Consider the following 18,774-nt stretch of genomic DNA (forward strand, 5'->3'; position numbering starts at 1 on the left):
ACTGCAAGCATCTTGGTGACCTATGGAAAAAGAAATAGAGAGAAATGTAGTGCAAACACAAATGTAAACAAAGCAAAGCAAAAAATAAAAATAAAAATAAAATAAAATCAAAACAACTCCGCTCCCCCAACCTTTAGTTTCCAAGGACTTAAGTGGAGGCAGTTTATTTGGGAGATGGTCCAACGACGCCAGATTCAGGGTATAGAGAAGAATGTAATCGAGGAAGAGAAGCCCAGACTGGGTGTGTGTTATTGAGATGACTCCCACTGTGGGCAACTGCAGATCAAGTGGGACACTTCAGGGTTATCTGCTCAGAGGAAGAGAGGCTGGGGCGTTTTTCCGCTGGCTGACACCTCCCCTTTGTGGAGGGGTGCCCTTGGGGGGCTAAGTGCAAACACTTAAACATTTGCATGTTGCAAAATTACCAAATGTATAATAATTTGGAGAAATCACATTTGATAGAGTTACTATGAATAATGTAAACTGATGTCTAGATTTTATCTAAACTTCATAACCCCTCAAAATAAAGTGAATTTCTCAAATCAAATGAAAAAGAGCTACATTTTAGTTTCCACCCATTGGCTCCATTTTTGTGATACTAGTTTTGTGATACTAGATGGAAAATATGAATCATTCTCATGGGTTAAAGTATTTAGGGCCAGGACTTGTTAGAGCATTGGCAAAGACTTTATCTGCCTGTCTTCACATATGAGTATTAGCCTTTTCCTCTCTTGGGCTGATACCTGCACAGATTTACTTTGTAGAACATTTTCTTCTAATTCATAAATCAACTTTGGTTAAAGGTTATTTCAGAAGTTAAGCAGGTATCATCAAAAGACACTTTCGTGGCAGACAGGTAAGTGTCAGTGACAGTGACATCATCAAGCTCTGTGCTGAAATGATCTGACTCCTTAATGACGCTGTAATTTAGAGCTACACTGTAGTTAGAGGGCTTCTCCATTGGTTTCTGCTTACAGTTGCAGAGTTTTCTGAAGGCTGCTCGGAATTTCTGGGACATGAGATTGTAAATCACTGGGTTGATGGCACTGTTGAGATAAATGCAAATTCTGCAAAAGAGTAAGAACCAATTTTCTTGGAAAGGGCTGGAGAGAAATGAGTTGACAACCACAAGAGTCCGGTAGGGCATCCATAAAAGAGCAAACAGAATTACAACCACTGCAAGCATCTTGGTGACCTATGGAAAGAGAAATAGAGAGAAATGTAGTGCAAACACAAATGTAAACAAAGCAAAGCAAAAAAAATAAATAAATAAAAATAAAATAAAATCAAAACAACTCCGCTCCCCCAACCTTTAGTTTCCAAGGACTTAAGTGGAGGCAGTTTATTTGGGAGATGGTCCAACGACGCCAGATTCAGGGTATAGAGAAGAGTGTAATCGAGGAAGAGAAGCCCAGACTGGGTGTGTGTTATTGAGATGACTCCCACTGTGGGCAACTGCAGATCAAGTGGGACACTTCAGGGTTATCTGCTCAGAGGAAGAGAGGCTGGGGCGTTTTTCCGCTGGCTGACACCTCCCCTTTGTGGAGGGATGCCCTTGGGGACTCTATGGCCCTGCAATTCCAGGATTCTCCTGCCTGAAAACTCCTGGGGCTTTAGAAAGAACTTTGGGGAAGAAAAAAGGATAGACAGTCAGGAGACAGTGGACACCCAAAGTGGCATGTTCTCTGCACACAGGAACCAGCTACTGTAGCTATGGCTGAAATCAGAGTCTGGCTAAGATGATGTGACGCGGGGAACCAAAAGTGTCTATGACAAGTATTAGGTGACCTAAGGTCTGATTCCATCTTTACTTACTTATATGTGATCCTGAGAAATGATCATAACCTTTCCTATATCTTGTCTGTGAAATGGAGCCAGTATTACTCCTCCACATCAAATGAGGTAACACAAACGTAATAGTTTGAAAGGATAAAGTATCTTAAGTAAAAAGCCAACAGTGATGGAATGTCTATGTGCCAGACAATATACTATGTGCTTTACATATGTTATCACACTTAAAAAGCTTCAAATCCTCCAAAATAAGTATTACGTCCTCCATTATTCAAATTAGAAGATGGAGGTACAGATGCGCCTAAGTGCTTTGGCGTGAGTTGTAGAGTCTTAGAGACAGGATTGGAATCCAAGTCAGTGGAATTCAAAGCTTTTGCCCTTCCTGCTGCACAGCTTTCCTTCAGGGCAAAGGGAGGTGGAAGCCAGAGAAAACAAACTCTAGAATTTAACATAATCCTAAATGCAAGCAATGCACAGGAGATAAGACAAAAGGTAGGATGAGGTTTAATACTCAAGATTACCCAGGAACAAGATTATGGAAGGGCATAATTTAGCAGATTCTTCTCTCACTCACCTCTGTGTTCAGTGAAAGGCCAAGGATTGGCCTGGCTTCAGTGTGAAATCATCTGGCTTTCACTTTATAAGTAGTTTTAAGACCTTACTAACAGTGACTCATCTGTACTTCTATTTCTACATCTGGAAATACGTCTGATCATATTGTTTCATTTACTTCATAGAGACATTGAAAAAATAAAATAATGAACATGGTAAGAGCTTTGAATTTTTAAAATGCAATAGAAATTCTCTTTGACTAATGACAATATAAAGAGACAGCCCATAGTATTTCAACTATAGGTAGAGCTATTAAAATTGTCACAGTGATTATCTTTGGGTGGGAGAGATAATAACTGCTTTTCTTCAAGAGCAACACTGTACACATTTTAAAATACATTTTCAGTTATCTTTAATCTCTCACAGAGTTTGAGAAATTTTAACTTCCTCAGCCTGTACTTTCTAGATGTTCTGAACTTAAAAACTACCCAAGAAGGAACTATTTCTTCCTCCTTCATCCCTCTTAACCTTCCAGCTGTTTCACTGAAGTCCCCTCCCCACCAGCAGCCTCTATTTTGCTGCAACATCGAGGGGGATCCTGTTTTTAGAGAGGGCTTTAAAACATCTTTAGTGTGGAAATAAAGATCCCACATCTAGACGCCTACTCTGTCATTAGTATCTACTATATGTTCAGCTCCCAACCTTGTGCTTAGTCCTGGTAGTAGAATCCATCTTGGTCTCCTGTGTGACATACCTCCCTTTTTCCCTAGCACTCCTAGTCTTCTGATCCTGGGGCTCCGTCTTACCCTTAACCATATCACTTCCACCCCACCTAGGAGTTCCCCATGAGTTCTGAATTGTGAGGATAATGCTACTTACTCTCTTGCTGTTATTTGCCCTGGGTCTATAGTAATTGCCACCTTTCTAGGCTCTCCAAATATCAGTTGCTGTTAGACTTGTCATCTATGGTCACACGTTGCTTTTATCACGTTTTGAACCACCACCGTCTCATTTTAAGGACTCCTACTACTTCCTTAAAGGACACCCATGAGCTATCCATCTACTCTCAAGTTACTGTGTTCCCTCTGCTTCCAAGGCTGTTTCATCACTTCCTGGAAGCTCCCCTTGCCCTCCTGTACTATCTCACTCACTGTCCCCTGAGCTTCTTTTCTGATTCAGTGCGAATAGCGTAGTTACATTTCATAGTTTGCTCACTGGGAGACTGAGAAAGTTGTTCAGGGGGAAGGTGTGATTTTCACATTGCTTTATGTAATACCAGGTTAAGCATTTTAGGAGTTCTGATTTCTTTTAGCAATGGGGAGGACCTACCCAGTCAAGAGGTTAATTGAAGCCTGATTTTTCCTAAGTGGACTTAAAATTATGAGTAAGTAAAAAATTGATCCTAGGAAATCAAAAGCTTAATTCAAGGGTAAATATTCTGAGGTTTGGAAGGAGCTACAGTAGTTATTCTTTATGGTCTTCATCATCACTCACACCCCTGCCTTTGTTCCCTGCCTAGTACTCCAGGTTCTCTGACATCGGCTCACTGCCTCACATTTGCCAACATCCTCCCATTCCTTGCCAAGGACTAAGCATCCTATGTTGGGATCCCTGGCTTCATTTACAGTTAGACTGCTGCCATCATGCTTATAATCACTCTATGCATAAGTTAGTATTAACTCTATTTTGCATATGAAGAAATTAGGGTTTAGAGAGTGTACGTGATTTGTCTAAAGACACATGGGTAGTAAGTGACAAAGTAGTAATTCAGCTAAGTCTACCTAAGCCAAAGCCCATCCTCTTTTCTTTATAGTTTGCTCTCTCTATGAAATTCTTTTGCATTTCAATGATGAGATTTCTACTGTGTTATCCCCATCACAGCTGCCAAAACATTTAATTTCTAAGTATAAATCCAACACAGTTATTGCTGCTAAATTTCTGAACTTAAAGGTTGAAGTTCATCTATCTTTATATTTTTCTCTATAATTGTCAGATGAAATACTGAATCCACATTTATTATCTACCTATCTCTTTTTACTTAATGTCAGTGAAGGAGCAACTTTTGTTGTCTCAAAGAAAAACAGCCTGTTTCATGGTAGAGATACTAACCTTCCCATGCATACTACAACATCACTCCCAAACATTTTATTGCAAAGAGCTATATTTATCCATTTCTCCAATAGACAGTGAGTTTCTTTGGGTCAGGGCTAAATTTATTCATTTCTCTATCCTTCAGATCATTAATACAGTATGAGACACAAGATAGCACTCAATAAATGTTGAATACATTTAGGCATAGAAAGAATTATTTCAAAATATGTAACCATGACCTTTTTTCTGGTTTTAGTATTCCAACATAATATTAGAGACTTTCTGCAAATATTTTATTTTTTCATATTAAAAATTTCTTATAAATGTAGATTGGTTAATTTGTAAAATGAATCCTTAATACATTTCAGCTTTTTGTTTGAAATATATTTTTAAAAATTTAAGGAGGTGTGAAATGAAATGTGTAATGATTTTCTAAGATTGACCCAGAGGAAAATATGTCTCCAGGGGAATGATGGAGAATACATTTAACCCCACTCATAATTATTTTTAGTTAATTTCAAATATCTATGATTGAATTTAATCACTTTCTGGAATGTTCACAAGTTTCTAGTGTAGCCATAGCTTGGATTTTAACAGCTCTTACTCAATAAGGGAGCAAAGATCCAGAAAGAAAATGTCCTGGAGATTGTCTTTCATACCCAATTAATTTCACGGTGGTTGCTAACATTTTGTTTCTGTTGTTATTCTTTATCCCAAATAAACTGGCAAAAATGCACATTTGAAAATATCTTTGGGCCATTGTTTTTAAGCATTTCCATTTTGCTGGGCAATGCATAGAATAGGCAATGATACAAAGGACCGGCTTCTTTACAGAAGCCTCTGCCCCCAGGACATAAGTGTCCTTGAGTAACAACATGATACAATCATGAAAGGAAAATGAGCTTACGATATATTTCTGACTGAAAAGGAGTTTATGCATTTATACTACGAGATCCATTTGTGCCCCTACTGTGTACCCATCAGTGTCTTGGCCCTTCAGGGTTTGATAGTGATCCAGGGAGCCATTGCAAATGGTTTTGTGTACCTTATAATCTGATGGGCAGTTAAAATACAATGTGATAAATGCTGAGACAGAGGAAATTTGGGGTTCTATGAGAGCACCTGATCTGGACTTGGGGTTGAGGGGTGGATAACGAGGGCTCTCTGATTTCGGTAACATCTAAGCCAAAATCTGAAGGTAAAAAGAGGCAGGAAGAGAGGTCCTGCAGCGATGTGGTGTGTGTGATGATCAGGAGGCATGAAGTAGCAGGTCATATCACAAGGACTAGAAGTAATTTAATACACAAGTTCCAGCTGCAGACCAGGTAAAGAAGTGGAGCTCTCTCTCTCTCTTTCAGAAGCTTGTGGAAACTATTACCAAAGCCATCATCTTTATATGATGAGGGAATGTCACACTCCGCACGGTACTTGGCCTTCCATTGTTAGAGCAGAAGGAGAGATGCAGTTGCCGAAGGAGATAGAACCGCAGGGCAGTGTTTTCTGAAAATGTCAGCTCCACGGAGTCATTTTAGTCAACATAAGTAGAAGCCGGTTTTGTATATTGGAGGCAAGGAAAGGAGGCTATAAAAATCAGTTGATTTAAATACAGTGTTTAAAGAGAGAGATTGCCAGCAGAGATGGTTAAGGAGAAGAGTGGACTGGGAACAGGAAGGTCTAAGAGCTGGACAGGCCTCTGTCCTTGGCTACCCTGGTGAAAGGTTATCTTTTTTTGTGAAAATCAGCTTGAAACTTTGAAATCAGGCATTACTGTATATATTTTAGTCCTCACTTAATTATGTGGAATATTGGCATACAGTTGTCATAAGAGTTTGGATTCAGTCCTTCATAACTCATCCTTTTGTCATCTTTATAAAACTTCTATATAAAGGACCTATTTAGGGATTTTTCTTCCTTTTTAATTTTTTTAATTAAATTTATTGGGGTGACATTGGTTAATAAAATTATGTAGGTTTCAAGTTTACAATTTAATAATACATCATATGAATATCACATTGTGTGTCCACTGCCCAAAGTTAAATTTCCTTCTGTCACCATTTATTTGACTCCCTTTGCCTTTTTCTACCTTCCCAGCACCCCCCTTCCCTCTGGTAACCATTAAAATGTTGTTTGTGTCCATGAGTCTCTGTTCGTCTTCTTCGTTTGTTGCTCTAGATTTCCATCTGATTGTTAAAGTTGAGATTATGGTTCCCTGAGTGGGGACCAGCTCAGTTCTGCATATGTGTGCTACGTATGAGACACCAGAGGCTAACTAGGGTCTTCTTTCTAACCTGCCGAGGACCTCGTATTACTAACTACTGTCGCCTTTACTAGTACTGTGACTTTTACTCCAAGTTCTAAAACTGTTAACTAACATTTGTATATTGCTTTTTTAAAGTGTCACATTTATAGAAAAGTTGCAAAGATAATATAATTTCCATATAACTTACCCTAATATTTCATAAAGTCCTCCTACTATTAATACTTTACATTAATGTATTTGTCACAATTAATAAACCAATTCTGATAATTTTTACATGAAGTTAATGCCACACTTTATTCAGGTTTTATTAGTTTTTCCCTAGTGTCCTTTTCTATTCCAAGATGCTCTTGTGGATATCAAATTATATTTAGTCATCACATCTTAGTTTCTTTGAGTTGTGACAATTTCTCTAACTTCCTTTATTTTTGATGACCTTGATAGATTTGAGGAAACCTGGTTAGACTTTATAGAATATCCCCCAGTTTCACTGTGGTTGATGTTTTTTATGGTTAGAAAAAAGTTATGGATTTGGGGGAGGAAAACCACAGAGGTGAAGTGCCATTCTCAATGCATCGTATCAAGGGTGCATGCTCTCAGCTTGACTTATGACCGATGGTATTAACCTTGTATATTGTTTTATCGAGACACAGTTTACATATAATTAAATTAACTCACTTAAAATGTACAATTTAAGAATTTTTAGTATATTTACAGGGTTGTACAACGCTCACTATTATCTAATTTTAGAACATTTTCTCACCCCACATAGAAACCCATATCCATTAGCAGTTACTCTCCATTTCTCCACCTCTGTTTTCCCCAGCCCTAGGCGACCTCTAATATACTTTATGTCTCCATAGATTTGCCTGTTGCAAACATTTCATATAAATGGAGTCATGTAGTCTTTTGTGTATGCCTAGCTTCATTCACGTAGCATGATGTTTTTAAGGTTCATCCATGTTGTGGCATGTATCAGTACTTCATTTCTTTTTATTGCCAAATAATATTCTGTCATATGTATATACCACATTATATTTATCCATTTATTGGGTGGTTTCTACTTTTTGCCTATATTGAATAGTACTGCTATGAACATTTTTGTACAGAATTTTTGTGGATGTCTTTATTTTTCTTTGACATGTACCTAGGAATGGAATCACTGGGTCGTATATTGCTTTTTAAGCAATAAAGTATTCATGAATATTAAACATTTAATCTTTAAAATAATTCTGAGAGATAATTATTACTATAATACCTAATAAAAAATATAAGCGATTTTACAAATGTATCAGGACTCAAGAAAGATATGGAGTAAAGATTAAACTAAAATAGTTGGGGTGTATTCTTAGGCTTCTCTCAAAAATTGGAGAAAAACTACTAAACAGGAAAAAAGAGTAAAAGGAAATGGGTATTTTTTGGAGAAAATTATTATTTTATTTATACTAATAAAAAATTTCATTTATCAGACAAGCCAGTTTGGAGCGGGTTCAAGAGAAAATAAGAGAAGTAGATAGTGATTACAAGCATTTCTTTTAAGAGTTTTGCTGGAAAAGGGATTAGAGAAATAGAGGGGTCACCAGAGGGGCATGGAGAGACAATTCCCTTTTTTAACGATGGAAGATATTACAGCATCTTTGTCTTAACAGGGAACAGTCTCATAGAGAGGAAAAAAAATTATGATCCAGGAGAGAGGGAAAGGTGATAATTAATGGAACTACTCTCTTGAAGAGGGAATAGCGTCCAGGGCAAAAGAGGCTTGGTTGGCCTCTTCTCAAGTGTATACACAAAATTACTTTTTCGACCTCTGTCCCTTTTTCTTTAGCCACACTTGATCTAAGAGATCATGATAACACCAGAGAAAATGCCACCTTTCTTGTCAATACCCTGAATCCTGAATGGTGTCCTGAGAGCAGTTAATTGTTTAACTTCTTGGAATTAACAAAGCACTTTTATTGTAATTAAACCTTTTTGTGTTGCTCTCCCTGTGAGACCTGTAGGACAGATGTTATTATTCCCACCCGACTGATGAGGAAATGAAAACTGAGCTCAGGGAGGCAGAGCTAAAAGGTCACACAGCTCACATATAAGTAGCAAAGCTAGTTATTGAACTAAAATCTTTTTTTTAGGTGCAACGTGTATTTATTTTCTACTTTGGCTGCAATGTCAAGGACTTAAAAAAAAGTATTGGCAGATATAAAATGACAAGCTGAGGAGTATGAGATAACTCCCCTGTGGCATTTAGCATACATATATTTTTTTGCTCTTGCTTTGAGTGTTAATTTTATTCTTGGTCTCAATCAGGGTGTTTATTGACATCCAATTTGCATCCCTCACAAACCATCATCTCTGCTGCCAATATCTTGGCTTCCTTTACAATACTTTTTCTTATTCACTGTCCAAAAATATAGTTTTTAAGCTTCTTCATCCCACTCACCAATATACAGGGTGTCTGGGCTTCACACAATATGTATTAGAACATATTTATTGACAGGCTGCCTACATCACAATCATGGCATTTCCAGTTCTGCACTCCTCAAGGGCTTGGTTTGTATGAGGTATTGAAAGAGTAACCTGAATGTGTAAGTCAGACCTGGTTTCAAATCCCAACTCTGTCATTTTTAAGTCATGTGACCTTTAACAAGCTCCATAACCTCTCTGAGACTATTTTGTCTTCTGTCAAATGGAGATAATAATCCCACTTCACAGGATTGTTATATGACCTCCATAATAGCACTTAAATAAATTGTCATGTACAGGGCCTGACGTAGAATCATTTTTGTTAAATACGAGTTATTACGGCAAGCTAATAGCCAATTTTTTTTTTTTGGCAGCTGAATACACCTTTCATTATTTATTTATTTATTTATTTATTTTTCTAACAAACCACGATAATGGCAAAAGACATCTAAATCATTATGGAAAAGATATAATGCTCCACCCATAATAACACTCCCTAGCACCGTGTCTTCACCACCCAAAGTTAAATTTCCTTCTATCCCGTATAATTGACCCCCTTGAACTAAGGTCTTTTGACTCTAGGTCTAGGTTGCTTTCTAGATCATTACAAAAATCAACATATGTATTGAGTTGAAGACCTCCAGTTGCTATAAATGATGTTTATAAAATGTTTGGAAAAAATAATATTGTTGGCAGGAAACATTGGTAGCTTTGGAATTATATGTTTTTGTTTTTTTTTGTTTTTGTTTTTTTGCCCCAAATTGGAGTACTATATTTAGGAAGTACTGATTAGGGCAAAGAAAGTTGTCATAACAAGGCAGACAGGAATCCTTCACACCAACCTAATTCCTAGGGAACAAACAAACAAGAAAATTAAAAGTGTGAAATGATAAAACAGAATAAAGAAATTAAATGGAAACCTTTTTCTTTTTTTTTTTTTGATCATAGTCCAATTAATAGCATGCCACTTATGAGGATCTGAGTATATAGGATTTGAGGACATTTTTATTAATTATCAGAGATTAGTTTGTTAGTCTGACGGGGAAGTCATAGGGAGTTAATTAACACTGAGTTCTCTGGGAGATGTAGTTGGGATTCTTATACTGATTCAGAAAAAAAATTCTGATTTTTTTTTGATTCTTTGTATAATTCAGAAAAAAATTTGTGCGTGGTCCTAAGTCTCGCTAGACATTCTCCCTGGGGAGCTAAAGTCCGTGGCATAGTCTTTCTGTTAGTGAGCGGTAAATGCGGTGGATATAGAAGAAAGAGCTGGAATTGGCATCCAATGTCTTGGTTTCACAATCCATCTTTCACTCTGAGGACACTGGGGGGCCACATGGTCTTATGTCTGAACCTTATTTTCCAGAATCAGTAGATGTACAATCTAGATTCTTTCAAGATATTCTCTAGTTCTAACATTCTCAGAAAATCTAACTTATATGTTACTAATGGTAACATAATATTCAGACATGTTTGTGATAATTTTCACATCATTAGTTTTTGTTATTTGGGGATTATAAAACCTGAGGTGATGTATCCCTCAGGTGCTGATTTACCATGCGAATAGATTCAGTTCTTAATCACAGCGATCTCTAGGAAGCATCTTAATTGCTTCATTCACAAAGGTGATGGAGTTTCCTGAAGTGCTGAAGAAATTACTAGAATTCATTTTAACTTCCTATAGCTAGCTAAGAACATGGTGTACCTCTAGACCCAGGACCCTGGCTTCCTGACCTACTACTATTTTCTCTTTTAAAGTTCATTGTAACCAAAATATCGTTGAAGAAATGGAGTTATAGAAAGGTATAGGAGCATCACTTTGAGAAGAAACCAGATACTGAAATCCTTTTTAAGGAGTACTGTCAATTTAAAGACAATCTATAGAATTTTTAAAAGGTCAGACAAAAAATATTTAATGAAAGTTACCAGAGCCCATTCAAACATTTGACTGTCTTTTAGTAGTAGAATATCTAAGTTTCAGGGCAATTTTAAATAGTGAAAAATCTTTCTTAGTACTAAAAAGGCCAAGCCATATAAATAGAATGTGACAAACACAACAGTAAATTATATTTGCAACTTTTGTAATCAATGATCTTTAAGAACACCAGGAAGTAAATTTAATTTGTGGGTAGGCTCTTTATTAATTTTGGATCCCATTCTCTCATTCTATAATATCAAAGCTCTATTTTTGGCTTCACGAACCAAGTAAATCACAAGCTTTTATTGAATCTCTGTTGCATAGAAGATCAGGAGAAACCCTTAGTACATATGCCTGCCATATAATAAGTGCTCAAGGCACAGTTGAATTATTATTAAGTAAATATTTATTTTTCACAAGTGTTAAGTAAATATTTATTTTTCTGCAATTATGCCTTTGTAATTGTAGAGATATGTGTAGATTTAGGGCTCTTTAAATTAGCAAAATGCTCTAGCTCTTATACTCCAACAGGAATAGTCCCATTTTTCAGAAGTGAACTTTCTTCTGGAAATGTTTTCTAAACAGTTCTCTGTGCTGTTCTGATGCCAACTTTAAAGGTAACAATACGTTCTGCGTTTGGAGCCCATCCATGTTCTGCAATGCTGCATTTAAACAAAGTGTTCTGTTACTGGGAATATTTTGCTCTCAGATGGCATTCAGCAAAGTGATCAATGACCCTTTGCATTTCGTTACATCAATTGAGCCAAATGAAGGATAAATTTGACTAGACAATGACATAAATCTGAATTTAGCCAAGCTTCTACACTGACTGGGGCCTCTGGGATTTTCCTCTTGTAGATCTTTCTGTTCTGTTTTGACTTAGTGTCTAGACATCAATTTTTAAAAGACAGTTACAATCAATGTTGGTGCTTCATATCATGGAGTGAGATCATTGGTGGGGCTTAAAAATTGAATGATGGGGCCTGAAAAGGGCTTGGAATTAACTCAAAAGTCAGTTAAAATATAATATATGTGAGTAAAATCTGAGTGGCGATTCATGGTGGGGATGGCATGGATGGTCACATCCTGCTTGTAGATTACTTAGGGATTTCTTGCCAAGATGCTAATGCATAATTTCTTAACTCTACCTGTTAAGTACAGTAGTTAAGTAGCCCATTCAGAATAGCCACTCTGACAAGAATTACGAAGAATTTTCTGGGCTCTGCTCTGATTAAAAATGTCCATGAAAATATTAGCAGAGATTCACAGGAGAAACACTTTGGTTGTATTTGGTGATGCTTGTGGAAGAAGTAATGATTAAAAGAGAAAATGGTGATACAAGATTTTTTAAGTGTGAATTTGTGAGTGTGGTGTAGCTAGTGAAATTGAAAAAAAATTTTTTTCTACAATTCCAGGGGTGCTGACAAAAGTAGACTTGTCAAGCTGAGCTTTTTCCTGAGTGAGACATTTGTTGGGACAGGAAACTGGACTCTGTATTCCAGGGGGGCGGCGTGTGACAGGGTCATGAGTTGGCACTGCTGTTGGTAAGATGCAAGTGCATGGATGAGAGCTGGAGGTACAGGATGGCATACTTCTGTGCATAACATGACAGATCCTTTCTCTGGGACACCTCCAGTTCTCTAGTAAAATTACTAAGCATCACCAAATACTAAGCATGAGGGCTCTTCTTGAGGAAATTGGGCAGAGTTCTGAACCCAAATCTGATGCAATATGAGCCTTCCATGCCTGTGCTTTCTTTTAAGAGCAAAGTTAGAGTGAGGCGCCAACACATGAAGGGTGGAAAAAAAGTGATGGAGCATTGAACTAGATTTCAGGGCTCAATTATAGGAAAATCTCTCAGAGGAAGAGAGACCCTGAGTGGTTGTAAGCCTCACTTTCTGAGAATCTCTGAGAGTCTGTGTTAGATGTGGACTGTGCAGTATTTCTTAACATCTTTCTATTTAGAACAAGGAAAACGAGATGAAAATGGAAGGTATTCCAGTCTGGCAGTAGGAACTAGCAGATAAAAGAGAGGGAGAACAATAAGATATATGAAATGCCTATTATGTAGCTGGCGCTGTGCTTGTATTTTCTTCACAATAGTCCCACTTTATCTGCATTTCATAAAGAATAAGACTGATGCTGAGAAAAGCCATATGCTAATGAACAAAAGCCACACTTTAAGAATATGTATATTTGACTCCAAAATCCCCTTTTTCTCTTTACTATAATAACCTGAAGCTGGGGAAGAAAAATTTTCCCTGGAGTTTTCATATCAAAAAATAAAACTTGGATTTAAAGGTTGGAATTGGTGAAGGTTGCACGTGAGCGTGGAGCGGGGAGAACGAACAACTGTTTCATATTTCTGCCCAAGGGTAGCTGCCTCAGCCGCTAACAAAGATATTTTTATTCACACTGTGATATCATGTCCTGATGGAATATGTTTCTTGAATGTTTCTGATTTCAAGGTTCTTCTACTCAGAGTGAAAAACAGCTGTGTGCTAGGTAACATTTATAGCGAGACTTGAGGATTGGATGAAGAACTTTCCACAACACTAGCAACTATTGTAGCGTGGAGGTGTCTATTGATTATAGAGTCTGATGATTGTGTGTGATGAAAGGCTGGCTTCCCTCCTGTTGCCTGGATATTTTCTTCTTCACAGGAAGCGGATATTTGGAAACATGCTGGAGAGGAGAAAACTCAGCTGGCAGAATTGGGATTCAAAATTATAATAACATCTCAATTTAGAAAATAAAATGCCATTCTGAATTCTTTCATGAGCCAGCGTGGAAGAATGCTACAGTTCATCTGCCGTGGGTCACATGGGCTGTTTAGCCTTTTTCAAATGCTCTCTCTTCTAGATAAATATTGGCGAATGGCTGAGCATGTGGAAAAGGCTGCCCTTATACATCTGCTTTTTAAAAAATTTATTTATTTTACCTTTGATCTGTAGGGTATGTTTACTTCTCCTGGTTATTTTTCTCATTGGAACCAGACCTTGGAAATTCTGAATGAGGCTTCTTGGCTGGCTTTGAGCTGGGAACCCTGTTGCTAGCTGTGACACTTCTATGAAGAGATCGATCCTTTCTGAGAGAGAAATATCCACTCTCATCTCTCCCCTGTGCTCCTCCGGCCACACAGCCTGATAAAGGTGATGTTATAGACCGTGATACAGAGAAGTGACCCCTCAGCTGTGTACGCAGCAGAGAATGGAAAATCAATGAGAATATTAAAAAATGTAAAAAATGAATGATGAAGGGGAAGGGAGGTGATCTCTAAATAGAATTAAAGCTCTCAGGGCTGCCAGGGTTTTAGGGGGCATTTAATTGTCTTGCTTCTAAAAGTCTTGGACAAAGTTCCTTATTGTGGGGCTGAGCACACCTGGGAGGCAGCCAACTTCTTCTCTATCTTCGTCTCTCCCAGGGGAGACCGCCTGTACCATTCTTGGGCCTGTCTGGAGTTACAGAGCTAATTTTCTAGCTGTCCTGAGAGAACTCACAGAGACAGCCAAAAGAGCAATGGTATGTTCCTTTCCTTCAGCAACCTATAAAGTCAGCAATTTCCACTGACTTTACCTTTCCAACCTGCTAAACATAGGTCTCAAAATCAGAAGATTTGGTCTGAAATTTCAGCTTTACCATTCATTACCACTCAAAGCTTTCTGAGCCTTGGTGTCTACAGTCAATATTTGAAAATACGTTTGAAGAGTAACTGCAAGGATGTGAAAACATGTTGTAATATATACGATACCTTTCTAAAACAAAGGGTTGTTATATTTTTCATTCTTGAAATCTGCATCCTTGGTAAGGGATGTTAGCTTTATCACTCTATGTTAACCTAATGAATTGAATGAAGCTTCTTTGCATTTATCTGCTTTTTCCTTTTTGACCAGAAGCACATTTGATTCTACAAGACATATGAAGCAAACCGTGACATGCTAGTCCTATGCTATGAGGACTAAGCTTTCAGCACCCATTGTTAAGTCATCAGGGTTTCATATTGATAATATTGTCCAAGTTGCTTTGTACAGTGGTTGAGGGAATAGGCTGTAGAACTGCACATAGCTAGATTTTAATTCGAGTTCTGCCTCTTACTAGCTATAAGCCACTGGGCAAGATACCTCACCTTCTAAGCCTCCATATATTCATCTGTGAAGTAGGAGTAAGAATAAATGAGGTAATTTATGTAAAGCACTGGCATAGAGTGTGATCTTCAATAAACAATAGCTAATTCTACATTTAGAGTATGAGATTTCTCCTCTTTTGGAAAACATGGAGGATTTAACCAAAAGATAAAGAAGCCTTGACAATAACAAAAATAACAATACTTTATTGAACATCTTAAACATTGCACCAGAGACTCTATTGCACTATTATATCTTTATAGTATTTATGAAGTAGGTATTCTCTTCATTTTATTGGTGAAGAGAAAGAGACCCAGATAAGTTACTATTTCTAAAGAGAGTGGTGGATACTAACCCTTCCCTGAGTTATGTTCTTTCATATCTTCCTGTTTATTCATCTGTATTAAGTCACATACTAAAAGGACATTGTTGCTTCATGTGTTTATTATCCCTTTTTCTTCCCTCGAATGATGATTCCTTAAGAGTCCCTGCCATACTCTACCTTCAAGGACCAACGCGAAGGTCTGGCACTTGGTAAGTGCAATACATATTCAAGAAAAGAAGGAATAAGGAAGGAAGGAAGGAAGGAAAGAAGGAAGGAAGGAAGGGTGAAGAGTTTGGGACAAGAATGGCTGAGGGGAAGGAAAAGAAGGAAGGAAGGAAGGAAGGAAGGAAGGAAGGAAGGATAGAAGGATGGAAGGAAAAGTCACTAATGCTAGTGTTTGGTACTTCCAGTCCTAATACAAATGTCATTATTTGGGGTCTGATTTCTTTTCTCACATGTAGGATCTTGATGGCAGGAATAATGAGTATTGAATTTTTTTTCACTGACCACTGAAACTAAATTTGGCATCAAAAAATGCTTGAAGTTAAAAATCAAATCAATGTGTAAAGATTCAGTCTCAAAAAGGGAATGATAATTCAGACTGGAATTATGGATGAAGAAAATTTTCTGGGAAACTTTATTCTGTTATTATTCTGTTATTATTTAGTCTGTTATTCTATAGCAAGAAAGAACTGTTGGATATGTTGTTATGAAGAATCCAGGAAACATAAAGAGCTAAGGATATGCTAACTCAGTATGATTTATGCTGAGTTCATTTCCTATTACTGGATATTGGTTGACATTGTGTTATTATATACCAAAGTCAGGTGGGATTTGCCTCCAAAATATACGAATCTCACTTTGATGGGCATTCTCGTTCTGTCTTATCTGTCTCCTTTCATATTTAATCATCTGTGGCTTCTCTGTCACTCATGAAGCTATAGGAAACTTTCTCTCTAGATGTCACTGTGTATTTTAAATTTGTATTTTTAGAGCCCATTGAAATCAAGGATTCTCCTGTTTAATAGGCAAAGCATTTGCTCTGGGGACTACAGAGTCAAGATGAAGGGAAGGGGTATACTAGATGCTAATTTAGGTTGCCTGTGATAAGTATGAACTTTCCTGTTTTTAGTAACTTTGTGGAATCCAAACATTTATTTAATGTATATTTATCATTTATTTCTTGAGCACCTTTCATGTACCAGTGCCTGTACTAAGTATATATTATTTTCACAAATAAACTTTTAAGTAATTCAGCAGACTTTAATGGTAAAGGGTCAGAGAGTAAATATTTTAGCTTTTATGAACCACACAGTCTTGGCCACAACACTCAACTCTGCCACTATAATGTGAAAGCAGCCGTAGACAACACATAGACGAATGGGCTTGGCTGTGTTCCATTAAAATTTCATTTAGAAAAACAAGCAGTAGAGATAGATTTGGCTCATGGCCATAGTTTGCCAACCAATGGAGAAGCCGAACACTTCTAATAAAAATGACAAATGACATATAATGTATTTCAGACCACTATTGCGATTTATGGCTAATTTTTTCAAGTTATTCATTTAATTATCAATAGAGCCTATGAGAAATATGGACCAAATAGTGCTGACTCCCAGCTTGTGAACCGAAGTTTTGATTTAAACTTTGGTTCCTCTTATGACAGAATCACAGTTAGCATTACCACTCTAAAAAATATCACCTAAAAAACATAGTGGTAGTCTACGGCTATGCCACCCTAAACAAGCCTGATCACATCTGATCTCGGAAGCTAAGCAGGGTCTGGCCTGGTTAGTAGGTGGATAGGAGACAACCTAGGAAGACCAGGTGCTATAGGCATAAAAAAAATAAAAAATAAGGGATCGTAAACTGACAAGGTCCTTGCAATCTGTGAAGTCAACCAAGGGTTGTCTTGCCTAAAAATAAAAAAATAAAATAAAAACATAGTGGTAATGCTGTACTCTTAGTAATCCTGGGAGCTACTTTTCCAGAAAATATACACTTTCATGGGAGGTTAAATCAGGCGTGATACAGACAACAGCCCGGGACCCGGCGAGACAGTGCATTTTTGGTTGATGGTGGTTGGCCCTCCCGGCCCAGAGCAGGGCAGGCTCTGGGGTTTTATAGGAGACTCTACTAATGTGTCAATGCCAAGACTCCACTTTGACAGCAGTCACTCTGTGTCTGCTGGGATCCTGGCTCCACACTTACCAGTTGTTAGACTCTGGGCCAGTTACTATCTCTGAGTCTCAGATTTCTCTTCAGTAAAAATGGTGAATGAAATCTCCCCTCTCTCTCAGGGTTGTTGTGGAGAAAAGAGATGATATATAGCAAGTTCTTATCTTAGTACTTGGAACATAGTAAATACTAGAAAAGCAAAAGCTTATTTTTGAAACTATTAATAGAAAACACTCATTACTTACTGTGCATTAACCCCTGTTCTTTGTGCTTTATTTCCATATTAGTTCATTTAATCCCAACAGTGACATCACAAGGAGGTGCTATCATCACCTCCATTTTACAAGTGAGGAAACATATCCCACTTACAAGTGGTAAATGTGAAATTTGATCCAGACAGTTTGCCCCAATCTGTGCTTTAACCACTCTGCCTACCACGGAAAAGATGAAAGTCTCTTGTCTATCTGTCTCTAAAAGGACAACAGTTTCTTATTCTCCAAGTGAGAACGGATAGAGGTTGTCGTGCTTTCTCTTATAAAAACAAAGAGAGCTAACACCATATTTGGGTACAGAAACATTCTCCACAGACCTCTCTCAGCCTCTCAGAGTTCCCATTCTTGCCATTGGGAAATGTTTTTGTTCTAAATTAGAATGCAGAATGCATTTTCTTTTAGAATAAGTGTTACAAAAGTTTATAAAATATAATTGAACAGTATCGCTAATGTTTCATGTACTTCCTGTGTGTAATAGCCAAATGACTTATGTAGGCCAGCTTGGTATTCTAACATTTCATTAGTGGGGAAAACTTTGTTGTTTTGGACATTGATTTATAAATGACATTTGGTAGAGCCTTGCATATAGAATCTGAATAGCACTGCACTCTGAAAATGGGCTATTTATTTGGTATCTCTAACTACCCTGTTTAAAAATATACTCCTTCTATTTCAGCATTTCATATCTTTTTTATCTGCTTAATTTTTCTCCAAATCTGATATATCACAAAACTGATATGTCAAAATCTGATCTGTGTATTTGTTTACATATGATGTGTATTTATTTCCTGATCCCTCCCATCCCT

General features: G+C 37.4%; 1 protein-coding gene and 1 pseudogene across 1 annotated transcript in view; one reads left to right on the top strand and one right to left on the bottom strand.

The window, feature by feature from the left end:
• Nucleotides 1-665: 665 nt before the first annotated feature.
• Nucleotides 666-18,774, bottom strand: part of TRHR (thyrotropin releasing hormone receptor) — a 37,720-nt gene continuing 19,611 nt past the window's right edge. Inside the window, exon 2 of the mRNA XM_006916609.2 lies at nucleotides 666-1,195. Coding sequence (XP_006916671.1) covers nucleotides 788-1,195 — 408 coding nt within the window. The 3' untranslated portion in view covers nucleotides 666-787. The remainder of the gene's footprint in view (nucleotides 1,196-18,774) is intronic.
• Nucleotides 17,239-17,357, top strand: LOC112483705 (annotated as a pseudogene).

The sequence above is a fragment of the Pteropus alecto genome, unplaced genomic scaffold, assembly GCF_000325575.1.
Source record: "Pteropus alecto unplaced genomic scaffold, ASM32557v1 scaffold164, whole genome shotgun sequence".
NCBI classification, from domain to species: Eukaryota; Metazoa; Chordata; class Mammalia; order Chiroptera; family Pteropodidae; genus Pteropus; species Pteropus alecto.